Below are 27,989 nucleotides of genomic sequence, written 5' to 3'. Positions count from 1 at the left end.
ATAGCCTCTGAACTCTTCCCGGAAGGTGCCTGTGGTGTCTCAAACCCCAGAGTCTGGCTGGGTGCCAGGTGAGCGGGGGGGGAGGGGGCGGCTCAGCGGACAGGTCACTGTTTGTCTTGTTCCCTCTTGTGTACAGTGCTCTGGCGGGGGGAGGGGGTGATTGTGCAACGCTTGCTAGAATATTCATGCAGAGACCTCCCCGCCCTGGCTGTATATAAAGCCCCAGGCAGGTGCAGTGAGTGTACAAGGACTTCAGTCTGCCCCGAGGGTACACCTGACTGCCCCCACCCACCACCGACCTGCACAGCGGCCACCATGAGAGGACTTCTGGCCGCCTGGTGCCTGTGCGCCGCCCTGGCCCTGGGCTCCGGATACCCCCTGTGAGTACAGCTGTGTAACCCCTCTGAGTACAGCTCCCTCCCCTTGAGAGTACATCTCCCTACCTTCTGTGATACATCTCCCTACCCCCTGTCATACATCTCCCTACCCCCTGTGATACAGCTCCCTACCCACTGTGACTACAGCTCCCTACCCCCTGAGATACAGCTCCCTACCCACTGTGATACATCTCCCTACCCCCTGTGATACAGCTCCCTACCCTCTGGGAGTACAGCTCCCTACACCCTGTGAGTACAGCTCCTTACCCCCTCTGAGTACAGCTCCCACCCCCTGTGACACAGCTCCCTACACCCTGTGAGTACATCTCCTTACCCCCTGTGAGTACAGCTGTGTAACCCCTCTGAGTACAGCTCCTTACCCCCTGTGACACAGCTCCCTACACCCTGTGAGTACAGCTCCTTACCCCCTGGGAGTACAGCTGTATAACCCCTCTGAGTACAGCTCCTTACCCCCTGTGACACAGCTCCTTACCCCCTGTGAGTACAGCTCCCTACCCCCTGTGAGTACAGCTCCCTACCCCCTGTGATACATCTCCCTACCCCCGTGATACATCTCCCCACCCCCTGTGATACAGCTCCCTACCCTCTGGGAGTACAGCTCCCTACACCCTTTGAGTACAGCTCCTTACCCCCTCTGAGTACAGCTCCTTACCCCCTGTGACACAGCTCCCTACCCTCTGGGAGTACAGCTCCCTACACCCTGTGAGTACAGCTCCTTACCCCCTCTGAGTACAGCTCCCACCCCCTGTGACACAGCTCCCTACCCTCTGGGAGTACAGCTCCCTACACCCTGTGAGTACAGCTCCTTACCCCCTGTGAGTACAGCTGTGTAACCCCTCTGAGTACAGCTCCTTACCCCCTGTGACACAGCTCCCTACCCTCTGGGAGTACAGCTCCTTACCCCTGTGAGTACAGCTGTGTGACCCCTCTGAGTACAGCTCCTTACCCCCTGTGACACAGCTCCCTACCCTCTGGGAGTACAGCTCCCTACACCCTGTGAGTACAGCTCCTTACCCCCTCTGAGTACAGCTCCCACCCCCTGTGACACAGCTCCCTACCCTCTGGGAGTACAGCTCCCTACACCCTGTGAGTACAGCTCCTTACCCCCTGTGAGTACAGCTGTGTAACCCCTCTGAGTACAGCTCCTTACCCCCTGTGACACAGCTCCCTACCCTCTGGGAGTACAGCTCCTTACCCCCTCTGAGTACAGCTCCTTACCCCCTGTAATACAGCTCCCTACCCTCTGGGAGTACAGCTCCCTACCCTCTGTGATACATCTCCCTACCCCCTGTCATACATCTCCCTACCCCCTGTGATACAGCTCCCTACCCTCTGGGAGTACAGCTCCCTACACCCTGTGAGTACAGCTCCTTACCCCCTCTGAGTACAGCTCCCACCCCCTGTGACACAGCTCCCTACACCCTGTGAGTACAGCTCCTTACCCCCTGTGAGTACAGCTGTGTAACCCCTCTGAGTACAGCTCCTTACCCCCTGTGACACAGCTCCCTACACCCTGTGAGTACAGCTCCTTACCCCCTGGGAGTACAGCTGTGTAACCCCTCTGAGTACAGCTCCTTACCCCCTGTGACACAGCTCCTTACCCCCTGTGAGTACAGCTCCCTACCCCCTGTGAGTACAGCTCCCTACCCCCTGTGATACATCTCCCTACCCCCGTGATACATCTCCCCACCCCCTGTGATACAGCTCCCTACCCTCTGGGAGTACAGCTCCCTACACCCTGTGAGTACAGCTCCTTACCCCCTCTGAGTACAGCTCCTTACCCCCTGTGACACAGCTCCCTACCCTCTGGGAGTACAGCTCCCTACACCCTGTGAGTACAGCTCCTTACCCCCTCTGAGTACAGCTCCCACCCCCTGTGACACAGCTCCCTACCCTCTGGGAGTACAGCTCCCTACACCCTGTGAGTACAGCTCCTTACCCCCTGTGAGTACAGCTGTGTAACCCCTCTGAGTACAGCTCCTTACCCCCTGTGACACAGCTCCCTACCCTCTGGGAGTACAGCTCCTTACCCCTGTGAGTACAGCTGTGTGACCCCTCTGAGTACAGCTCCTTACCCCCTGTGACACAGCTCCCTACCCTCTGGGAGTACAGCTCCCTACACCCTGTGAGTACAGCTCCTTACCCCCTCTGAGTACAGCTCCCACCCCCTGTGACACAGCTCCCTACCCTCTGGGAGTACAGCTCCCTACACCCTGTGAGTACAGCTCCTTACCCCCTGTGAGTACAGCTGTGTAACCCCTCTGAGTACAGCTCCTTACCCCCTGTGACACAGCTCCCTACCCTCTGGGAGTACAGCTCCTTACCCCCTCTGAGTACAGCTCCTTACCCCCTGTAATACAGCTCCCTACCCTCTGGGAGTACAGCTCCCTACACCCTGTGAGTCCAGCTCCTTACCCCCTCTGAGTACAGCTCCCACCCCCTGTGACACAGCTCCCTACCCTCTGGGAGTACAGCTCCCTACACCCTGTGAGTACAGCTCCTTACCCCCTGTGATACAGCTCCCTACCCCCTGTGAGTACAGCTCCCTACCTCTTGTGAGTACAGCTCCCACCCCCTGTGATACAGCTCCCTACCCCCTGTTAATACAGCTCCCACCCCCTGTGATACAGCTCCATACCCCCTGTGAGTACAGCTCTCTACCCCCTGTGAGTACAGCTCCCTACCCCCTGTGAGTACAGCTCCCTACCTCTTGTGAGTACAGCTCCCACCCTCTGTGATACAGCTCCCTACCCCCTGTTAATACAGCTCCCACCCCCTGTGATACAGCTCCATACCCCCTGTGAGTACAGCTCTCTACCCCCTGTGAGTACAGCTCCTTACCCCTGTGAGTACAGCTCCCTATCCCCTGTGAGTACAGCTCCCTACCCCCTGTGAGTACAGCTCCTTACCCCTGGGAGTACAGCTGTGTAACCCCTCTGAGTACAGCTCCCTACCCCCTGTGAGTACAGCTCCTTACCCCTGTGAGTACAGCTGTGTAACCTCTCTGAGTACAGCTCCTTACCCCCTGTGAGTACAGCTCTGTAACCCCTCTGAGTACAGCTCCTTACACCTGTGAGTACAGCTGTGTAACCTCTCTGAGTACAGCTCCTTACCCCCTGTGAGTACAGCTCTGTAACCCCTCTGAGTACACCTGTGTAACCCCTGTGAGTACAGTTCCCTACCCCCTGTGAGTACAGCTCCATACCCCCTGTGAGTACAGCTCCCCACCCCCTGTGAGTACAGCTCCCTGCCCCCTGTGAGTACAGCTCCTTACCCCTGTGAGTACAGCTGTGTAACCTCTCTAAGTACAGCTCCTTACCCCCTGTGAGTACAGATGTGTAACCCTTGTGAGTACAGCTGTGTAACCTCTCTGAGTACAGCTCTTTACCCCCTGTGAGTACAGCTCCCTACCCCCTGTGAGTACAGCTCTGTAACCCCTCTGAGTACAGCTGTGTAACCCCTGTGAGTACAGCTCCATACCCCCTGTGAGTACAGCTCCTTACCCCCTGTGAGTACAGCTCCCCACCCCCTGTGAGTACAGCTCCCTACCCCCTGTGAGTACAGCTCCTTACCCCTGTGAGTACAGCTGTGTAACCTCTCTAAGTACAGCTCCTTACCCCCTGTGAGTACAGATGTGTAACCCCTGTGAGTACAGCTGTGTAACCCCTGTGAGTACAGCTCCTTACCCCCTGTGAGTACAGCTCCTTACCCCCTGTGAGTACAGCTCCTTACCCCCTGTGACACAGCTCCCTACCCCCTGTGAGTACAGCTCCCTACCCCCTGTGAGTACAGCTCCTTACCCCTGTGAGTACAGCTGTGTAACCTCTCTAAGTACAGCTCCTTACCCCCTGTGAGTACAGCTGTGTAACCCCTGTGAGTGTGGAGAAGTGTGGCTCAATAGTTAGAGCGGCAGACCCTGATGCAGAGGTCTGACCAGGGTTCAATTCCCCGCCTCGGTGGGTCTTGGGCTCAAAAATTCCACGGACCTGATAATCCTCGCCTCGGTGCCTATTCCAATCATGGAGTCCCACTCTGCAACTCTGGGCAACAGCTTGCTTAATCTCCACAACGGCCCCCACAACGCTAAGGATGCCTGGCCTCCACCTTGGGTGTGCCTAGGACTGGACACCTCACAGGGAAAGCCAGGATGGGTTCCACAGCGGTATTCGAAAGCGCCTTGAGACCCTTGCGGGTGAGTAGTGCGCTATACAAGTATCAATTTACATTTAGTACAGCTGTGTAACCCCTGTGAGTACAGCTCCTTACCCCCTGTGAGTACAGCTCCTTACCCCCTGTGACACAGCTCCCTACCCTCTGGGAGTACAGCTCCCTACCCCCTGTGATACAGCTCCCTACCCCCTGTGAGTACAGCTCCCTACCCCCTGTGAGTACAGCTCCCTTGTGGCACTACAGCTGGGTGTGTTGTGTCACCTCTGCTCCTTGTCCCACAGCTCGAGCGTGTAGTGTCAAGTCTTGTTAGTTGTCCAAGTGCGTGTGGTATGTCCGCGTCATTGGCCGGTGCTTGGTCTGTGTGTCCCAGGGTATAAGGGTGACACCTGGTCTCTGAGCTGCTGCCTGGTCGGGCCGTCTTCTGTCTGTATAATAGGTTGTGTTAATAGCAAACAATGGGCTGTGTTGGAATTATGCAGTCACACTCTTTGTAATGCATTAAGATGGCGATTCTGGCAGAGTATTTACTTTACGGGTGCTTTAAAGGGTGCTGAGCCCCCACCCACCGAGGTGGCATCATCGGGACACCTCTCCCCCTTGGGACTTTCGCCAGGGTGGGAACTCTTGCAGGAGCTTCATAAAGTGTGAAAGGAGGCCGCTGTTTAGGGCAGTGGTGTCCCTGGCAGCGGTCACTATTATAATACCCTCCCAACAGACACAAGAATTGCTTTCATGTCTTGAAGATGGCAGCGGTAAAAACAGACTCAAGGCTAGAATTCCAGCTCCAGGGATTTGGTCAACATGTTTCAGCCACTGTAGACCAGAAGGGATCCTGGGCTTTCTTCAGGACCAGGCCCTATTGAAACACTATCAAAAACCCATTCAATGTAAAAATGTAAATGTAGTGTATTTTGTAAAGCGCACAGCTGCCCCAACGGGGCGTCCCGGTGCTGTATAACGCTGTGGAACCCTTCCTGGCTCTCCTGGGCACCCCCAAGGTGAAGCCAGGCATCCCAGTGTTGTAGGGGCCGTTGTGGAGATTAAGCAAGCTATTGCCCAGAGTTGCAGAGTGGGACCCATGATTAGAGTAGGCACCGAGGCGAGAGTTATCGTGTCCATGGACATTGAGCCCAAGACCCTGCCGTGTCGGGAATTGAACCCTGGTCCCGGGCCTGACCTCTGCTTGAGAGTCTGCCGCTCTAACCAGTGAGCCACACTTCTCCACTAACGGGAGGTGCATAAGTGGACTTTGGTGTCAGATATGTGAACATGCTGTGTTCATGCCTGGTGCTTGCTCTGGCTGCCTGATCAGGTTGTGTTGAGGTCTAGTCTTTGGTTAACCTGACCAGGCATCATCTAGTCCTTTGTCCGTCTGAGCAGGTAGTGTCAGCTTCCAGTGCAGTGTCTGCCTGCCTGAGCATGTAGTGCCAATGCTTGTTTGGGGGTGGAGGGAGAAGTCTTTTTTTATATAGCACGAGCTCGACCTGAAGGTTTTACAGTGCTTTTCATGAGCACCAGTTACATACATCACATAAGGTCACCTGGTTTCCCAGTTCCGAAGTCCGGCAGCTCCGGCCATACCCTTGACATCTAATGCTGGTTTGTGTTCCTGAACCCTCAGCATATTTTGTGGGTGTGCATTGCCCGGCTTGTCTGCCAGGGCATATGTAGGGGTGTGCACTGCCCGGTGTATCTTCCAGAGAATGTGTGTGCATTGCCCGGCTTGTCTGTCAGGCCATGTGTGGGGGTGTACCCTGTTAGGTGTATTTTCCATAGCATGTGTGCGCATTGCCCGATGCATCTACCAGAGCATGTTTGTGTGTGTCTATTGCACTGTCTGTCTGCCAGAGCCTGTATGTGGGTGTGCTTTGCCTGGTGTGTCAGCCAGGGCATGTCTGTGGGTGTCCATTGCCTGGTGTGTCTGCCAGAGCATGTGTGTGCATCGCCCGGTGTGTCTACCAGGGCATGTCTGTGGGTGTCCATTGCCTGGTGTGTCTGCCAGAGCATGTCTGTGGGTGTCCATTGCCTGGTGTGTCTGCCAGAGCATGTGTGTGCATCGCCCGGTGTGTCTACCAGGGCATGTGTGTGGGTGTGCATTGCCCATGTGTCTGCCAGAGCCTGTATGTGGGTGTCCATTGCCTGGTGTGTCTGCCAGAGCATGTGTGTGCATTGCCCAGTGTGTCAGCCAGGGCATGTCTGTGGGTGTCCATTGCCTGGTGTGTCTGCCAGAGCATGTGTGTGCATTGCCCGGTGTGTCTACCAGGGCATGTGTGTGGGTGTGCATTGCCCATGTGTCTGCCAGAGCCTGTATGTGGGTGTCCATTGCCTGGTGTGTCTGCCAGAGCATGTGTGTGCATTGCCCAGTGTGTCTGCCAGGGCATGTGTGTGGGTGTCCATTGCCTGGTGTGTCTGCCAGAGCATGTGTGTGCATTGCCCGGTGTGTCTGCCAGGGCAGGTGTGTGGGTGTACATTGCCTGGTGTGTCTACCAGAGCCTGTATGTGGGTGTGCATTGCGTGGTGTGTCTGCCAGGGCATGCCTGTGGGTGTCCATTGCCCTTGTGTGTCTGCCAGAGCATGTGCGTGTGTGCATTGCCCGGTGTGTCTACCAGAGCATGTGTGTGCATTGCCCAGTGTGTCTGCCAGGGCATGCCTGTGGGTGTCCATTGCCTTTGTGTGTCTGCCAGAGCATGTGCGTGTGTGCATTGCCCGGTGTGTCTACCAGAGCATGTGTGTGGGTGTGCATTGCCCATATGTCTGCCAGAGCCTGTATGTGGGTGTGCATTGCCCGGTGTGTCTGCCAGAGCATGTGTGTACATTTCCCTGTGTGCAGTGCTTAATTTGAGCCGGTGATATCTGTTTAGTGAGACGTTTACAGGCTCATTGGATAGAGGGGAGATTATAAATATAAGAAGTGGGAGGAGCCTAGAGTCAGTGTAGAGAAAAGGAACACGAAAGAAAGGAGGGGCGGATGACAGACAGAGGGAGAGATGGGGAGAGACGGTGAAAGAGGGGGGCGGGGAGAGGGGCGGGCACATTGGGCATTCAGAGTGGAGATGAGTGATGTGGGTAAGGAGGCCAGCTGGAAGACGGGGAGAAGAAGAGGGAAGTTAGGTTGCAGATAGAGGTGGCAAAGACGGGAAGGGCAGGGAGGAGTAAACTAACAAGCATTGTCATAGCCAATAGGTCTCGCCTTTGGGACCTTGTAAGTGTTTAGTTATCCAGCACAATATTTGCTTTGCTAATGGTATTGTATAGCAAAGCAAATGGCTAAAAAAAGAGACGACCTATTGCATTTTCAATGCTTATTTTAAATTTAATGGAAAAGTACGCAAGTTACCCTGTCAGCCGCAGACAGAGCAAAAGATGTGAGATTGTATTCTATTACATTACAGTACGTTCTGGTGTCTTGTAATAACACAGATATGGGACCTTAACACCTTATAAACTGAGCCACGTACATCAGAAGTGATGCGTTCCTTATTTCACCCCACACACCCTCATACATAGCAAAAACAGAATCCTGCAGAGTAGATCAAATGTACTGCTTTACAAGTTAGTATAAGCTGCCCACAATAATTAATTTTGAGCAAGGTACCAAAAAAGGAAGGAGAGTTGAAGGGATGTTTGCATTGTGTTCAGATATACTGAAGAAGTTTATTAGGGAATGCCATCTGCGGATGCAGCATTTAAGCCAAATTACAGATTATTCGCCCGGAGAATGGAGTCGACATATTCAAGAGCTGTAGGAAGTACATAGATTAGATTCATTGCCTTAGTCAGGATCTTGGCACACTGGGCGTATACTCACAATGGTATTGTAGTGAAGATCCCGGTTTTGAACATCCCCGAAATAATCTAGGAGGTAATCCTATACACACCGTACTATTGCTCATGTCAAGCTTTCAACATGTAAACTACATTAACAGGTAGATTCATGAAAGAAAATGCGGCTCGCAAAGGGCCAGATTCTGCGAATCTGGCCCTTTGCGAGCGCAATTTTTGCATTTGGGATTCATCATCCCAAATGCAAAAATCGCTATTAGCGAAATCGCATATTTGCGAGGAATTGCATTTAAGGAATCTCTATTTGAGATTCCTTAAATGCAATTCATTAACCATTTTTAAATTGCGAATTCGTAATTTTTGGTCGCTATTTACCACGGAGTCTGACTTCGTGGTAAATAGCGAAAAAATAGAAAAAAGCACTTCAGTGCATTTTTCTCAATTGCATGTTACACACGCACATGTCCTTTGGACATGTGTGTGCGCAACACCTGTGAAAATTTGCATTTCAGGGGTGCTACAGGGTGTCCTTTGGACACCCCTGGCACCCTTGAATTCGCATCCTTATTTGCGATTAGCAAATTGCTAATCGCAAATAAGGAATAACTCCCCATTCATTCCTATGGGCCTTTAGGCTCATAGGAATGAATGGGGAGTTATTCCTTATTTGCGATTAGCACTTTGCTAATTGCAAATAAGGAAAATGTAGGAATCGCAATAAATATTGCGATTCCTACATGAATCCCGTTTTGCGAGTCTGTAATAGCGATTCCTTATGAATCGCTATTAAAGACTCGCAAAACGGGTCTTTGATGAATCTAGCTGATAGTTACTGGGAGGATCCAGGCAGGGCTTTAAGTTGGATGAAAAAACTGTGAAGGGGGGGGGGTAGTCTCTCAAAGGGGCGTGGTCAATGTAATTAAGGGCGTGGCTTAAAACACATAAGTTAAAACATCTGTGTTTAGCATAGTGTGTCCCCCAACTTGTATTTTGCAGGTTCTTTCTTTGCATCCACCTATAGAATACAAGTAAGATTACACCCACAACAAGCCAGGACTATTGGCTTTGTCAATGGTTGTTAGTTACATAAGGTAAATAGGCAACAACTATTGCTTCGTTCTGACATGATTAGACTGTGAAGTTGCATCAAAGGCAGTGAATGGGGCACTGCTGCAGAGTTAAGTTTTTTTTTCACCCTGATGGTGAGGGCAAAATGGGAGAGCCCGATAGGGAACCGTTTCAGCACCTGCTTTGTAGAACTGCCCGTGCTCAGCACCAGCAGGACCCGGCACACTTAAAGCCCTGTTTCCGCGGCTAAAAATAGGTTATATGAACTCCAGCATTCACCAATCGATCCGCAAGTACATAGCACTGACTCGTAGCGGGAATACAAACATTTACAAATGTAATATACCTCCGCCATTTGTACTTCATTAACACAGTGATGCATTACAATAAATAAATATGCAAAGCATGCTACATTTTACCACTCAACCATATCCACAATCAGAAACGTCTTACTCTGTCAATGATTTTTGTCCCCACCAAGTTCTTTTTACTGTGACAAAACCAAATATAGGCTAGCTTAGAAGTGAGCAGATAGACTCGGAGTATCGTGGCTTCATCCTAGCAACTGTACAGACAATGAGTCTGAATGGACTCCACATACAAAACGGACCACCACGAGGACAGTATGCAAACAAAACTACCCGCCTAGGTAACGATGCACCTCAAGCACAATTGCCTTTTAACCCTTTGCGTTGTCCGACGTCACGGTGGCCGTGTGCGGAGGACGGCTGGGGGCTGTCCTGACCATGCCCGGTCATAAATCACCCTCACCACGGCAGAATTCCAGCCACGGTCAACGGGTTAAAGATGGATATACTTAAAAATATTATCATTAGGTACTGTGGGGCAGATTTATGATGGGAATGCGCCACGTTTGCGTCACGCAACTGCGGCGTAAATGTTGCGCATCCCTTGGACCCATTTACAACGTGACGCATCTAGGCAGATGTGTCACGTTGTAAAGCCCTGCGCCACTTGTGGGTGTTCCGGGGCAGGGTGGGCGTTCCGGGGCAGGTGCGCCTCGCAAAAGTGGCTGAGTGAAATCTATAAGATTTCACTCAGTCACTTTCAGGCCAATGCTGCGTCAAAACCCTGCGCCTGCTTGAAGCAGGCGTAGGTCTTGACGCAGCATTGTATAGATGGGGCACCCCCGAGCTTTGCTGGAGCTGCGTTGCGCTTGCGACGCAACTCCAGCAATGCGCCACCTTTACGGCACAGATGCGTCACGCATCTGTGCCGTTTTTGCCCCATGGTGCGCCGCATTGTAAATGCGGCGCACCATGGGTGGCGGAGCAGCGGCGCAAAATAACTGGCGCGTCCCTGGGGATGCGCCAGTTATCATAAATCTGCCCCTGTGTGTGTAAACTGCTCATCTAAAATCAGTAGAATTAGCATTTTGGTTTTAAATGTCTGTTCAAGATATTACCTCAAGACAGTAACTTTTCATAAGGTAGAGCGCAGGCTCTGTCCAAGCCGAGCGCGCCTAGCTCTGCCCCTTCAAACACATCGGCTGGAACCTAGCGTGCTAATATTGTGCATAAAACGCCTTTGAAGCCGATTCCAAGCACTTTTCACAAATCATATTTTGAGACTCACGGGGGTAAAGAGACTGATCAAACGTCACATAGTGAGTGTCAAGTGGCGAAGCTCAGGCCTTCATTCTAACTGTGTAAACTAGCTGGTCACGCCACCTGGCTCTAGGTCAGCTGGCCACGCCCCCTGCTATAGGTCAGGTGTGGCGCTCTGAGCAGGTGGTGAAAGCGGCCCTTCCCCTCTTCCTGGTGGTTCTTGTAGGGGAGCGCACCGGCAGGGGTGTTTTACCAAACACCTCACTAGGGCACAAGTCCTAAAAAAAGAAGTGGGGGGACGCTGATGTAATGACAGGAAGTGACGTCACGAAAGGTGGCTTGCACCATCAGACTCATTGCCTCCCCTCGCTCACCCCTTAGATGCGATTGCATCAGAGAAGCCAGCGCGCGAGCAGCGTTCTGAACGAGCTCCGATCTTGCCCTAGAGAGGCCAAAGAGTGAATGTGTGGCTCCATTTTCTTCAGTAATCGAGCTCCTGGTAAAATAAGTGGGGGGACGCCATCCACCCGCGTGGTACCCAGACTCGAGCCCTGCACCTCAAAGAGCAGAGCGAGCGATGGTACACTGAGGTGTGCTAGTGGTTACAGAGGCGGGGCCTGCTGATGTGTAAACCTCCTCTTAGGCCTCTGCCAAGGCTTAGGGGGGATCTAGTGGGGCAAAATGCTGAAGATTTCACAGTAAATATAAGAGCCACAGCACCACTGTATGGGAGATCCAGCTAGTTGGTGGGGCAGGTGGTGTGTCCTGGGGGTGACATAGGTGGAGTCCAGAGCATTCCTGACTATTTCAAGAAGATGAAGCAATCTTCCGTAAAGTTATCTCCGAAATGTAGATATGGATATGTAGCTCTACACCAGAGGCTCGTATTTCCTATAGTTCATTGTGAATTTCGAACAGTGCTAGATACAACTGAATGTATTCAATTTGGTTCTTGTGAACCTCCCTTCCCCACAGAGCCCAGACCTGTCTGTTTTCGGCAGGATGGCACGGTAAACAGTCTTTACAACGCAGGCATTACCACGCGCTGCCATTACTATGCATCTTTTACTGGAGGGCGCTGTCGGACAAGGAATAGTTTAATTTTCTATTCCAACACCTTCCCTACTGTAACGTGGGCTGGAGTTGGAGTAGAAAATTAAACTATTCCACTATCCAGCGCTTACAGCGCATGTCGTTGTAACGACTTGTGTTGTAAAAACAGTGTTGTAATGGCACGCGTGGTAATAGCCCGCGTTGTGCTGTCATACAACCGGATGGCACTGTAAAGCTGGTTTATATAGTGAGAAGGAGGGTTGCACTGAGCAGTGTGTAGAAGCTTGCCTCAACCTCATACCGGGGTGATGGTTCGTGATGTGACATTGAAGGGGTCAAACCCTTTAAGATTCTTACTTGAATGCACCTATGTATTGTGCTTCCAGCCTTTCTGAGCACTGTAATGTTAAATCAGATGATATTCGATATCCAGACCTCATGAGGATGGAAGGCCAAGTTCGACTTCCCAGGAGTCAAAGCATTGGCCTTCCTGTTAATGCAGATGACAGGAACGAGTATTTAACTCGCTAAGTCGTCTTGCTGTCCAGAAAATGTAGAATTTCTCACGTTTCAAGGAATAGCATGTTGTCCACGTTTCCACAAAAGCTGCCTTCAAGGAAGCCTGCATTCTGTAACTTATATCAGTGCTTAGTGAATGGTCAGTGTGCCCCAGCCAGAATAGTGTGGAGGAGTAGCAAAATACAGAGACAGAGAGAGGAAATGAAAGACAGAAAACAGAGCAAGGCACAATGGAATGAGATTGATGAGAGGACTATGAAGTAAATAGATCATTAACAAGGCGGGGATGGACATGTTGGAAGAAGTGTCTAGTGAGAAGTACAGGCAAATGAAACTGACGTAAACAGAGGGGGAGAAGGGAGGGGAGAGTGCGCGCAGAGCAGCATGAGTCACTGCGATCTAAAAAAAACAAAAGCTGACAAGAAGGGTGGGGGGAGAAGGGAGGGGGTAGTGCAAGCAGAGGAGCCAGAATGAAGCTGACGAGAAGGGAGGGGGAGAAGGGAGAGGGGGGTGCGAGCAGAGGAGCCATTACAGAAACCCAGATGGCAGCTGTGCACGTGCACGCCATCGTGAACGCAAGCTTGAGGCCAGCAAAAGCCTGTGGGTAGCAATTTGAAAACCCACTTACTAAATTTCTCGCAGTGCAGCGCTTGCGCTGACTCAGCGAGACCTAAAAAGTGTGGAAGGATGTGAGGTGCATTGGGGGGAGGTAAGCTCAGTGTTTTAAACCCTGAGGAGTCTGACAGGGTGGATTGAATCATCTGGTGAAACCTTGAGGGGCAGTGGCATTAAAGGCCTTAGGGCTGCCCTCCCCTCCCCTGCTGGTTTAGGGCCAACCCATAACAGTTCACTATCTTCTTTACTGGCACCTCTAAAGGTGACCGTGTTGCTAAAGCGGCATCTAGAGGGGGGTCGTGCTGTGCTGCAGTGCCCCATTCTGGTAATCTTAGAAATTAGCATTGTTCTTCAGAACATGGAAGTCACTTCACCAAAATGCCTGGGGTAGCGGAAGGGACATCACATGCCCATTCCTCTTCACTTCATGCTTACACATACACACACTGTCTCACTTAAAAATACTCCCAACTGCAATCATGCACACAATATACATTTAAAAGCATTTTCTACTTAGCTCAGTGGTCAGGAAAAGTCATATTCCAGCTAATTGTCCTACATGTTTTATTACACTATCTTAACAGCTAGAGGGCTGACTTTGAAGCTGGGACCAGGTTTGAGTCTGGCTCAAACATCCTATGATTTTGGGCAAATCACATAATCTCCCCGTGCCTAGAAATGAATGTGCCCATCTGTAATGCAACTGGTGCTCATGTAAAGCGCTCTGATACCTTTGGGTCGAGTTCACGCTATATAAAACTGCACACAAAAAAATAAGGTATTATTTTTCACTATTCGTGTAATAAAGAAATTGACAGAAAACAAAGAGGACGAGCTGCCACTGTGTTCCTGGCACTGATGTTTGCCACCTCTGAGGCCAGTGGTCGCAAAGGCAATGTCAGGGGGTGCAAGGGGCAATCCAGGGGTCAGCTGGCGACCCCTAAATGACATCTAACACAACAAAAAGTGTACAGTGACAGTGGTTAAACAAACCATGAAGTTAGTGCTCCACAATGATTGGCTCTGACACAAATATAGACTGAGCAACTTGAACCTTAGATTACTGTCTTTGGAAAATCATCCTCAATGGAAGAGGAAACCTCACACACTTTTTTGTGTCATGCTTCATCATAGGAACCCTCTCCTCACCCTGGTAGGACAATACCACCAAGGCGGACTCAACCTCCTCGAAGACTGACTAGATAGAAGGGAGTTCTTACATGAATCTTACTGGACAACACCATAAGACACAGGATGCAGATAAATATTTTAAAATACCTTAGCGTGCCTTGGGGAAATGCTTTTATTTAGTGGAACACTAGGTATGGTTAAAAATCAGGAGTGGGTTGAGTAGTGGAGTACAATGACTCACACCCAACTCCTTGCCAACATGTTTCGGCCCATCATTAATAGCCTATAAGGTCTGGGGCATTTGTCAGAGTGTGTGGATCCCTATGGTGAAATATTCCTAAATAATCTCAGTTCGGACTAATTGGGTTGTTCAAGGAGGATTCCTAACTTAGCTCCTACCTCACTATCTAACCTGTTAGTAATTAAGTTGAAACTTGAAACCCTAGACTATATGGGGTACCAGCATCATGGTATAAAGATTTTAAGGAGGCACCCTTCGATGAAAAGGGAATGGGTCTCGTACAGACAAAAACAAAGGTTTCCCTTTTCCTGGTTATTGTGGACAGATAAGACAGGAAATGACCAGTCTTATATGTCAAGTTCTAAGTCACATAAATATGAGGCACCCACAGTAGATAACAAATTTACACATAAACTGCTAGACACACTTGTCCTTATTCCATGCAACTGTCTTATTTCAAGATGATAAGAGGTAATTGAGTACTAGAGTCATGTTAAAATTCATACATTTATTTAGCTTGAGTTGTATTTGGCAAAAAACAAATTTAAACAATTTAAACAATTTTTACAATTTCTTTAAAAACAACATCTTTATATTAAAAATATGTGAAATGCAATGCAATTAAAAACAAAAGCAAGAAAGCACAGGAATTGTCGACGCGGCGTTTCGGTGAACTGGCTTGAACACCTTCTTCAGGACTATGCTTTATACAGGTTAAAACAATCTAAGTAAAAGATAGAGAGAGTATTTTAATTGAACATTCTAGCATCCAAAAAACCTCACATAATGGTTGCCCAATCTACATTTTGCTCATGACTGATTGATTGTACTGTTGGCTTAACACATTTTACAAATACAGCATTTGGGTGACATTCTACTATTTGTTACCCCGTGGTACCTCATATTGCACTAATGGTCTCCCTTTTATTAATATCAAGAGAGGGGGACTGGTTGATTTAACATCACTGTTTCCTGAGTGTCCAAGGTTTATACAGGACTCTCAGTGTCGTCATTCCTTTTAGGTTATAAGGAGGCCTGCAATCTTACTGAGAGATTCTTGAATTACTCAACTATTACACATGTTACAATTTTAATATATCACTCACTTATTAATTGTTTGTATTGGAAGGATTCAAGGTCTTGTTCCTTTTCCAATTGGTGATTAAGCACCCTATAAAAGAAATTTATAGCTCTCAATCTGATGGAACAAGTTTTATAGTCATTACTCGAATCAGACTCACGGCTTAGTACTGACCTTGTTATTTAAAAGCAGGTGAGTTCTATTACCCCGACTGTGGTAATAGTAATTAATCCAAGGTTGATTTTCAATTTCTTCCTTTGGATCTTGTACTAGGGTTCTGTGGGTGTAACATAATTTTTGTAAATATTTTAGTTTATTCCCATTGTTTATGTTTGGGGTTTTTTGACTATACGCTCTTACCTTAGGTTAAAACCCTATGGATCCCTGGTAGGACGGGTGTATGTATTTGCTGCGTTTAAGAGCTAGAAAAAACAAGGGACAGGACTGTTTTAATGTTCAGTTCTCCAAGCCCTTTTCTTAAAAACCGTTATGTTTCTCTATCTTTTACCTTTGGCTTCTATTTGTTACATCGGTTTCTTGTGGGGTTCTGCTCCCTGGTAGAGTTTCTTTTTCTTTTCAGGGAATTTCTTAAAGAGAACAAGATATATTACTTCTATGCTGTTCTAAGGTTTGTTTAAAAATGTAAGACTATCTTCCTATCCATTCTTCTTACCTTGGATAACTGCAGACCCGCATCCACTCCGTCCTATGCCGAGATCGTGACTGAGAGTGATGTCTGGGGTTGCTGTTTATTTATACCGTTCTTAATTGCTTAATTAGTTCTAATTTGCCGCCAAAACGGGGTTGGTAAAAGCTACTTAGAATATATACATGTAACCTGTCGGCCATCTTTTAGTGTGTTATTTTGGTGGTCAGTCACACTATTTTTCGCAAGTAATTAAAGCTTGCTGGCTGTTCAGCGGTGGTATTGTACTCGAATTTCATGTCTATTTTTATTATGTATAAACCAACATTTGCCAGCGGTCTTCGTCATTTGCGAAGGTCTACAGAACATTTGTTTCTAAATATTAATGTCCGTTCTGTCCATTGTGTGAAAGTCTATTTCTAGGCATGCTATCAATTGGAACTCGTTTGGGTTTGTTAATTGCAATAAATATATTTATTTTGTACAAGGCCATTACCGCTAGCTTAGTCACATGTTGCCGGTCCTAATGACAGGATTTCTCATGTTAGTGCCGCGCTCGGCAGGTTGTAAACGTGTCGGCCATCTTGGAGTGAAGTGCCATTCAGTAGTTAGAATGTATGCATATGGCCCATTTCCTTTTTACGGGTTTTTACCGGGTTGAATGTTTTATCTCTATGCATCTATGGTCCCATTCTGTTAATTTTTCTTTCTTGTTTATGGCTGTTTCTTTATTACAATTTACAAAGAGTATTGTTATAGGTATATCAGCCATGAAACCGCCAATTACTATTTAGCAGGTCAGTTAAGTACTTGTATTCCTAGGAAGGAGTACCGCTCTTTGATTGGAGTATTTACATATATCCTATTTCTTTTTTTTAAAGATTTATTAACAAGAAAGATTTTATGTATATATTAGTGAAAACTCATTCATGCGTTTTCCTTCTTGTAGTTGACTGTCTCTTATTGAGGTCTAGAGCGAGCAGTATTACAGTTATAATTATGCCGGCCCGGTGACAAAAGCCCTTTCGTGTTGGCATATTGCTTTTCTCCATTAAATCAAAGGATTCTATTGCATTATTCCATTGGATCATAGGATTCTTTCCCATTCCTCCCTATTATTTAATCCACTCTTGAATGTCTCAAATTTAGACATGTAGAACTGCTCTCTCTTTTTTCGTTTGGTGTCTAGATCTCCTCCTCTCTTGTTTAGGGTCACCGCTTCCAGTATGCACCATCTGATGTCTTTTTCTTTATGTTGGGCACTGATCCAATGTTCCACCAAAGGTGCATTGGACCGTTTAGTCCTGATTGCTGACCTATGTTCGTTAAGGCGCACTCTGACTTCTCTGGAGGTCTCACCAACATATGCTAGTTTGCAGGGGCATTGTACCATGTAAATTACACTCTTAGTTTTACAGTTCACAAGTTTCTGAATTTTATGGGTCACACCCTGATATTCAATGGTGGTTCCTTTAATAATTTGGTTACAATTTTTACAGGATCCACATGGAAAGTTTCCCACAATGTTCTGGCCATCTAGTGTTGCTGTCTTGTTTATTTTCTCTTTGTACGTGTGAACCAGACAGTTCCTAATTGTTCTATTGCGTCTAAACGCAAAGATTGGTTTGGGAATACTGTTCGTGTTACCTTTGTTTAGTAATTTCCAGTTCTTATTTATAAGGTTTTTCACTTTATTAGTTACACTTGTGTAATTTGTAACACAAACTATATTTCCAACATTATCATTAGATTTATGTTTTGGTTCAAAAAGACTCTCTCTGTTATAGTATTTGGCTCTTTTGCGTGCTTTCTTGATCATTGTTTTGGGGTATCCTCTCTCAATAAACTTGTTCGTTAAGATGTCTGCATGTTTTTCATATCCTTAGGATAAAACGAAACTGCACAGACAAACGTGAACCTAACGTGGCCAGAACATTGTGGGAAACTTTCCATGTGGATCCTGTAAAAATTGTAACCAAATTATTAAAGGAACCACCATTGAATATCAGGGTGTGACCCATAAAATTCAAAAACTTGTGAACTGTAAAACTAAGAGTGTAATTTACATGGTACAATGCCCCTGCAAACTAGCATATGTTGGTGAGACCTCCAGAGAAGTCAGAGTGCGCCTTAACGAACATAGGTCAGCAATCAGGACTAAACGGTCCAATGCACCTTTGGTGGAACATTGGATCAGTGCCCAACATAAAGAAAAAGACATCAGATGGTGCATACTGGAAGCGGTGACCCTAAACAAGAGAGGAGGAGATCTAGACACCAAACGAAAAAAGAGAGAGCAGTTCTACATGTCTAAATTTGAGACATTCAAGAGTGGATTAAATAATAGGGAGGAATGGGAAAGAATCCTATGATCCAATGGAATAATGCAATAGAATCCTTTGATTTAATGGAGAAAAGCAATATGCCAACACGAAAGGGCTTTTGTCACCGGGCCGGCATAATTATAACTGTAATACTGCTCGCTCTAGACCTCAATAAGAGACAGTCAACTACAAGAAGGAAAACGCATGAATGAGTTTTCACTAATATATACATAAAATCTTTCTTGTTAATAAATCTTTAAAAAAAAGAAATAGGATATATGTAAATACTCCAATCAAAGAGCGGTACTCCTTCCTAGGAATACAAGTACTTAACTGACCTGCTAAATAGTAATTGGCGGTTTCATGGCTGATATACCTATAACAATACTCTTTGTAAATTGTAATAAAGAAACAGCCATAAACAAGAAAGAAAAATTAACAGAATGGGACCATAGATGCATAGAGATAAAACATTCAACCCGGTAAAAACCCGTAAAAAGGAAATGGGCCATATGCATACATTCTAACTACTGAATGGCACTTCACTCCAAGATGGCCGAAACGTTTACAACCTGCCGAGCGCGGCACTAACATGAGAAATCCTGTCATTAGGACCGGCAACATGTGACTAAGCTAGCGGTAATGGCCTTGTACAAAATAAATATATTTATTGCAATTAACAAACCCAAACGAGTTCCAATTGATAGCATGCCTAGAAATAGACTTTCACACAATGGACAGAACGGACATTAATATTTAGAAACAAATGTTCTGTAGACCTTCGCAAATGACGAAGACCGCTGGCAAATGTTGGTTTATACATAATAAAAATAGACATGAAATTCGAGTACAATACCACCGCTGAACAGCCAGCAAGCTTTAATTACTTGCGAAAAATAGTGTGACTGACCACCAAAATAACACACTAAAAGATGGCCGACAGGTTACATGTATATATTCTAAGTAGCTTTTACCAACCCCGTTTTGTCGGCAAATTAGAACTAATTAAGCAATTAAGAACGGTATAAATAAACAGCAACCCCAGACATCACTCTCAGTCACGATCTCGGCATAGGACGGAGTGGATGCGGGTCTGCAGTTATCCAAGGTAAGAAGAATGGATAGGAAGATAGTCTTACATTTTTAAACAAACCTTAGAACAGCATAGAAGTAATATATCTTGTTCTCTTTAAGAAATTCCCTGAAAAGAAAAAGAAACTCTACCAGGGAGCAGAACCCCACAAGAAACCGATGTAACAAATAGAAGCCAAAGGTAAAAGATAGAGAAACATAACAGTTTTTAAGAAAAGGGCTTGGAGAACTGAACATTAAAACAGTCCTGTCCCTTGTTTTTTCTAGCTCTTAAACGCAGCAAATACATACACCCGTCCTACCAGGGATCCATAGGGTTTTAACCTAAGGTAAGAGCGTATAGTCAAAAAACCCCAAACATAAACAATGGGAATAAACTAAAATATTTACAAAAATTATGTTACACCCACAGAACCCTAGTACAAGGTCCAAAGGAAGAAATTGAAAATCAACCTTGGATTAATTACTATTACCACAGTCGGGGTAATAGAACTCACCTGCTTTTAAATAACAAGGTCAGTACTAAGCCGTGAGTCTGATTCGAGTAATGACTATAAAACTTGTTCCATCAGATTGAGAGCTATAAATTTCTTTTATAGGGTGCTTAATCACCAATTGGAAAAGGAACAAGACCTTGAATCCTTCCAATACAAACAATTAATAAGTGAGTGATATATTAAAATTGTAACATGTGTAATAGTTGAGTAATTCAAGAATCTCTCAGTAAGATTGCAGGCCTCCTTATAACCTAAAAGGAATGACGACACTGAGAGTCCTGTATAAACCTTGGACACTCAGGAAACAGTGATGTTAAATCAACCAGTCCCCCTCTCTTGATATTAATAAAAGGGAGACCATTAGTGCAATATGAGGTACCACGGGGTAACAAATAGTAGAATGTCACCCAAATGCTGTATTTGTAAAATGTGTTAAGCCAACAGTACAATCAATCAGTCATGAGCAAAATGTAGATTGGGCAACCATTATGTGAGGTTTTTTGGATGCTAGAATGTTCAATTAAAATACTCTCTCTATCTTTTACTTAGATTGTTTTAACCTGTATAAAGCATAGTCCTGAAGAAGGTGTTCAAGCCAGTTCACCGAAACGCCGCGTCGACAATTCCTGTGCTTTCTTGCTTTTGTTTTTAATTGCATTGCATTTCACATATTTTTAATATAAAGATGTTGTTTTTAAAGAAATTGTAAAAATTGTTTAAATTGTTTAAATTTGTTTTTTGCCAAATACAACTCAAGCTAAATAAATGTATGAATTTTAACATGACTCTAGTACTCAATTACCTCTTATCATCTTGAAATAAGACAGTTGCATGGAATAAGGACAAGTGTGTCTAGCAGTTTATGTGTAAATTTGTTATCTACTGTGGGTGCCTCATATTTATGTGACTTAGAACTTGACATATAAGACTGGTCATTTCCTGTCTTATCTGTCCACAATAACCAGGAAAAGGGAAACCTTTGTTTTTGTCTGTACCAGCATCATGGTCACAGAGGAGGCGGGGGTCCTTTTTAGTCACACATTCATCAAAAGGAAATCCCACCCATCATTTCTACTCCGGTCCCCGCTCTGTGCCGTAGGACCCCCAAATGACGTACATGCTTCAGAGAGGCGTCTCTGCAGGACAGGGTGAGGGCCCCCCGCCACCTCACTGCACGCATGCTACTGCGCCCCAGTACTTTCTTCTCTCACCTAATCTAGGGGTGTTCCTCAAGGGGGCGCTGCTGAGGTTGTAAAATAGGAGTGTGGAGATCTGTTCTCTATCAAGGAGTCGAGGGGTGTGGCAAGCACGGACGGGCACTCAGTCCCTGCTCACGTCATCACGGATTGCAGGTTTGACGATGATAACCCAACCTGGGCGCTATTAAATGTGGTTTAATTATAATAAACAGTAACTTATGTTTGTCCTCTCCAGGATAAAGTCCAGCCCCAATGACACCGGCTCCAACTTCTTCCAAGACCCTCATCACAACACAGGTGAGTGAGGGACATGTGTGCCTGATCCGTGGGGGAGAGGCTTGAGGGGTCCCCCCAAAGCTGCTTCCATCTGCACTCGATGGATCTCGTTTGGGGTGAGGTGACCCCAGACCCTACAAAGGGACCTATCACTTGCAGAAGCGCCTTCTAACATCCAGTGCTTAGTTGGTAAAAAATAAATGACGCGCCAGGGCCACCGTCAGGATACCTCACTGCAGATAATATGATGCTCCTGAGTGCAGATAATGTGATGCATCCAGTGCAGATAATGTGATTGTCCTCAGTGCAGATAATGCAGTGCACCCCATGCAGATAATATGATGCTCCTCAGTGCAGATAATATGATGCTCCTCACGACAGATAATGCAGTGCACCTCACTGCAGATAATATGATGCTCCTGAGTGCAGAAAATATGATGCTCCTGAGTGCAGATAATGTGATGCATCCAGTGCAGATAATGTGATGGTCCTCAGTGCAGATAATGCAGTGCACCCCATGGCAGATAATATGATGCTCCTCGGTGCAGATAATATGATGCTCCTCACTGCAGATAATGCAGTGCACCTCACTGCAGATAATATGATGCTCCTCAGTGCAGATAATGTGATGCATCCAGTGCAGATACGGTGATGGTCCTCAGTGCAGATAATGCAGTGCACCCCACTGCAGATAATATGATGCTCCTCAGTGCAGATAATGTGATGCATCCAGTGCAGATACGGTGATGGTCCTCAGTGCAGATAATATGATGCTCCTCGGTGAAGATCATGTGAAAGAGCCAGTGCAGATAAAATTATGCTCCTCAGTGCAGATAATGCAGTACACCCCAGTGCAGATAAGGTGATGTTCCTCAGTGCAGATAATGTGATGCTCCTCAGTGCAGATAATGCAGTGCACCTCAGTGCAGATGCACCCAGAGCTGATAATATGATGCTCATCAGTGCAGATAATGCAGTGCTCCTTAGTGCAGATAATGCAATGCTCCTCACTACAGATAATGCAGTGCACCCCACTGCAGATAATATGATGCTCCTGAGTGCAGATAATGTGATGCATCCAGTGCAGATAATATGATGCTCCTGAGAGCAGATAACGCAGTGCACACCATGGCAGATAATATGATGCTCCTGAGTGCAGATAATGCAGTGCACCTCACCACAGATAATGCAGTGCACACCATGGCAGATAATATGATGCTCCTGAGTGCAGATAATGCAGTGCACCTCACTACAGAAAATGCAGTGCACCCCACTGCAGATAATATGATGCTCCTGAGTTTAAGATAATGTGATTAATTCAGTGCAGATAATATGATGCTCCTGAGCGCAGATAACACAGTGCACCTCAGTACAGATGATTTGCTACTGGGTGCAGATAATGCAGTGCACCTCACTGCAGATAATAGAGTGTATCTCAGTGGAGATAATGTGATGTGGTGCACCACAGTGCAGGATATTGTAATTGCATTTAGATAGCGCTTACTTCCCCTGACGAGGCGTAGAAGCGCTTTTACGGCGAGTAGCACACTACTCAGCCACCCAAAAAAGGATTAGTGGTGAATTAGTCTAGGGAAATATGAACTTAATTTAAGCAGTGGACAAGTTAGTCTGTTATTTGGATTGAAAAGGAGTGGAAGGATAAAAGAGGGAAGGGTCTGCATTTATATAGTGCTTGATACCCCTGATGACGTGTTGAAGCGCTTTTCTGCGAGTAGCTCGCTACTACGGAACCCAAAATGGATTATTGGTGAATTAGAATAGAGAAACATGAAATTAATTTGAGTGCCAGAAATGTTAGTCTGTTGTTTGGATTGAAAAGGATAGTGGAGGGATAGAAGAGGGAAGGGTTTAAATTTATATACCGCTTGCTACCCCTGATGACTGCAGATAATGTGATGTCCCTCATGGCAGATAATGTAATGTGAGGCTTGCAGTGTAGATAATGTGAGGGCCCTCAAAAAAGACAAGGTGATGCTTTGTGGTGGGAACGTTTGGGTGCTCTGCCGTAGACTGCTGCATGCAGGAGGAACAGGCCATCTTTGGTGTGACAGGGTGTGTATGAGAATGAGGCAGGTTGATGCTGCCCCCTAGAGGGCATAGGAAATATATGACAGTTTATTGGACAGTTGGGATCAGATGTCACTCGGAGCCATCGGAGGCCCTGTTGTGCTGCAGATGTCATGCACGGCCATGGGAGGCCATTTTATGCAGGACCGCTCAGCAGGGTTGGAGGTCTTACATGTCCATGGGAGGCCCTCTTGTGCAGGGACATTCAACGAGGTTAGATGCCATACGAAGCTATGTGAGGCAATGTTGTGCTGGGACACTTAGCGGGTTGAATGTCATGCATGTCCATGGGAGGTCATTTTATGCAGGACCACTCAGCGGGTTGGAGGTTTTCCACCGCCATGGCAGGCCCTCTTGTGCTGGGACACTCAACAAGGTTGGATGTCATACACAGCCATGGGAGGCCCTCTTGTGCAGGAACACTCAGCGTGGATGGATGCCATGCGCGTCTTGGGAGGCCATCTTGTGCTGGGACACTCAGCGTGGATGGATGCCATGCGCGTCTTGGGAGGCCATCTTGTTCAGGGACAGTCAGCGTGGATGGATGCCATGCGCGTCTTGGGAGGCCATCTTGTGCTGGGACACTCAGCAGGGTTGGATGTCATACACACCATGGGAAGCCATCTTGTGCTGGGCCACTCAGCAGGGTTAAATGTCATACACAGCCATGGGAGGCCATCTTGTGCTGGGACACTCAGCGTGGATGGATGCCATGCGCGTCTTGGGAGGCCATCTTGTGCTGGGACACTCAGCAGGGTTGGATGTCACGTAAAGAACGCTGCTCCGCTCAGAGGGTCTCCATCCTGAGTATTAAAGTGTCTCTTACCCTGTGTCTCTTCTTCCTTTCCAGGGATAGCGGAACGCTGCGCCGACAGAGGGTTCGATGCCATCACCTTGGATGACAAGGGTGTCATGTATTTCTTCCGAGGTAATGGTGGGGTCGCAAGTCAGTGTCCCAGACTGCTCTGTGCGTCACAGAGAAGTCAGGGGTTAGAGGGGTCTCTACTTGAAGCTTTCGGGCATCTGGGAGGTACCAGAACCTCATCTTAGGCAAGTACAAAGTGAAAACCGGGAGGCAAGAACCAGTGGTGCCCGGTGCCTAATTTGTAGAAATATAAGTGCAAGATTTTGCACTTCACTGGCACCACCCAAGGTTCCTGCCTCTGCAGCCAAATGCCAGTGCCAAGTTTACTTGCCAATCATCACACTTAAAAAAAATGGGAAGTTATGGACCATTCCAGGTCACCCAAACTTTAGGGAAGCCCTGGGAGTACTAGTTCTGCATATGTTTTATAGTATATGGAATTGTAAAACATTCTGAAGGGTACTGCTCAAAATAGACAGAGAGCACCACCTTGTGGTGTACTTTCATAAGTGCTGCTGGTTAAAAAAGAAATGCCAGTGCCAAGCACTGGCAAACACGCGCACAAATAAAGCACTGGTGACACCGGGTTTTTATTTTGCCGCATTATGTGAGTAGCTCAAATAATGTTCATTCGCAGTTTTTGCAGGAAAAACCTTTCTCCGGGCCCTACCTGTGGGAATGTGTGTGGGCAGACTAGTGTGCTAGGTGTAACAGAGTGTATGACAATGGTCACAAAAACAGTTTGGAACATTATGCCCCACTTATGTCTGCCAAAGTAAGAGTCTGAGGCATAAACTAACCTCATGACACAGTGGGTAAATGTCTTTTTAATGAAAGGGGCTGCACCCTTTGATATCACAGCACTCAGAATGAAGCTGTCGCTGTGTGTTACAACTCTTTGATAGAAAAGCAGAATAATTCTGGATTATATTTCATCTGATATCCACCAGAGACTCCTGGGGGGTATACAACCTTTACAACGCAACTTTTACCACGCAGTGCCTTTACGACGCAACTTTTACAACGCAAACCATGACAACGCATTACGCTGGGGGGCGCTCTAGGATAGGGAATAAATTTAATTTACTATCCAACACCTTCCCTACTATCCACGGGGACTGGAGTTGGAATAGTAAATTAAATAAATCACTATCCAGCGCCTAAAAGCACTATGCGTTGTAATGGGATTTGTTGTAAATATCGAGTTGTAAAGGCATGCGATGTAAAAGTATGCGTTGTAATGTCATACATCCCTCCTGGGGTGCTTGGTACATCGTACTAAGGTTGTTGTGATCTAGACATCTGAGTTTGGGGGGTCCCTCCGTGCATTACCCGGGGGCCCCTGGGGTCATTGTGTACCTAAAGCCTCTGACGTGCCTCTGACTTCCGTTCTCTTACAGATGAGTTTGTGTGGAAGGGATACAGGGGCCCCGCCGAGCTCATCAACAACACGTGGCCTGAAGTCGAGCCCCCCATCGACGCCGCTTTCCGAATTCACCACAAGAACAATCCGGAGGCGCACGAGAGAATGTTCCTGTTCAAGGTACGTGGCAGACCAGTGACATCATGATGTGCCACAGATCACACCCTCTGAACGCTGCTCGCCACAGGACAGCTCAGGGTGGACTCCGTGTTCATCTCCACACAGCAAGAGGCTCACACAGAGGCGTTCTTAGCGACAACCCAAGGAATCCAAAGAAAAAACAGCTCACAACCCTTGTTTCCCTGCTCACCCCTGACACTCAGTGCGCTCTTGGGCAAGATTCATCATTTTCTAGCCGCCGAAGTGTGTGGGGGGAGGGGCATTGTAAACTAAGAAAACAACTGTAGTAGTTTTTCATCCGAGGTTCGTGTCTTTAATCCTACTTTAATGTACTTCCAGGGTGACCAGACGTGGGCCTATCGTGAGAACCAGCTGGAGCCCGGCTACCCGAAGCCCATCGGTGAAGAGTTCCCGGGGGTGCCCACCCACCTGGACTCGGTGGCGGCGTGCCCGGCCGGAGAGTGCAGGGCTGACAGCGTCCTCTTCTTCAAAGGTAGGCGGGGCTTGGGCTGGTGTGGGAGGGGTCAGGAGTGAGGCACTGGCCACAGGTCAGTCACCGCAAGGTCCGCACCGAGCAGACCTAGCAGGGGCAGCGGTGGGGAGCCCCCCTTCAGCCCAGAGGCTGTGGGCACAAGGGGAGCAGGGTCACACGGTGCTGTGTTGTGTTACTGTGCACATCTGGGGCACCACAAAGTGATGGATTCGTGTTCAGACATCTGCATCTCACAACGTGCTATAGGTTGTAAAGTATGCACTTAAGGACAGCAGAATATTTACTAAGGATGAATGTAAATAAGCGCTGGCGTGCGGCTCGGACACTTCCAAGCGCTTGTTCTCAGATACGTCAGCACTGGAGGCGGAGAGGTGAATGAACCCAGGTGTGGAAGAGGTGAAGGGGAGCCATGCGGCATTTAAAGGGGCCTCACATGTTTGTGGATGTATGCTTGGTCAGCCTTTACAGAGACATTTTAAGGCATGGGCAAAGTGGGCTCTGGCCCAGGGCCCCAGCCTTCCAGGGGCCCCTGACAGAGCCAGCTCTGTTCTGCTGAGTCTTGCCCTAATGACCTTCAATGTTTCTTAAACAGATTGTCTTAAATAGCATTTTCCTTTAATTTATTTTTACTGTACCTCATGTGTGAGAGTCCAGTACAGGCATTTTGCTGAGAAATTATGTTTCATGCAACATCCACCAAAAAGTGTATTTCAGATCAAAACAGGGCCTCACATTTGCGTCATGGGAGGGGGTCACAGAGGTTATTTGTAGTAATACTGGTGAGCTGCTGCTGTGTTAAAATATTGAAAACACACAAAACTATCCCTGAATATTAGATGAAACCACATCTAGAATTTGGAGACCTGTGCACTGTCAGTGACCCGGCCAAAGAGGGCATGAAAGAGCTGAAATTGGATCATAATTTCAAAGCCGTTCCAAACAGGGGCCCACAGATACGTTTTGCCCAGGGCCCCCAACATCCTTAAGATGCCCCTGAGCCTAGGCTCTTGAGTCTGAATTTTTTTCACTCTGCCTTTTCTCGGTCTGTGTTTTCACACAGACCCTCAGCCCCCTCTCCGAGGCACAGCAGCTGAGCAGCCCCACAGAAGAAGAGGGAGCCTGGGGAAGCAATGGTTAATGCTCATTATCAGTTCTTTAGGGCTCTGTATGCCTGTGGCATCCCTTATTATTATTTCAATGCTTTCGGTCTCAGGGTGACTTTCCAAGTGTAGGCTTCCAGCAGCTTTAATGACCACAGACCAGTCCATAACGCTGGTTATCAGTCCTCGTTTTACTTATTGCCTCAAACATGCAGGTGGGCGCCCTGGAGGGCACGAGG

General features: G+C 47.3%; 1 protein-coding gene across 1 annotated transcript in view; it reads left to right on the top strand.

Annotated features, from left to right (window-relative positions):
• Positions 1-233: 233 nt before the first annotated feature.
• Positions 234-27,989, top strand: part of HPX (hemopexin) — a 45,886-nt gene continuing 18,130 nt past the window's right edge. Inside the window, exons 1-5 of the mRNA XM_078658721.1 lie at positions 234-380; positions 21,621-21,682; positions 24,600-24,677; positions 26,015-26,157; positions 26,497-26,650. Coding sequence (XP_078514847.1) covers positions 316-380; positions 21,621-21,682; positions 24,600-24,677; positions 26,015-26,157; positions 26,497-26,650 — 502 coding nt within the window. The 5' untranslated portion in view covers positions 234-315. The remainder of the gene's footprint in view (positions 381-21,620; positions 21,683-24,599; positions 24,678-26,014; positions 26,158-26,496; positions 26,651-27,989) is intronic.

Source organism: Lissotriton helveticus, chromosome 8, assembly GCF_964261635.1.
Source record: "Lissotriton helveticus chromosome 8, aLisHel1.1, whole genome shotgun sequence".
NCBI classification, from domain to species: domain Eukaryota; kingdom Metazoa; phylum Chordata; class Amphibia; order Caudata; family Salamandridae; genus Lissotriton; species Lissotriton helveticus.
This window is presented reverse-complemented; position numbering and strand designations above follow the sequence as displayed.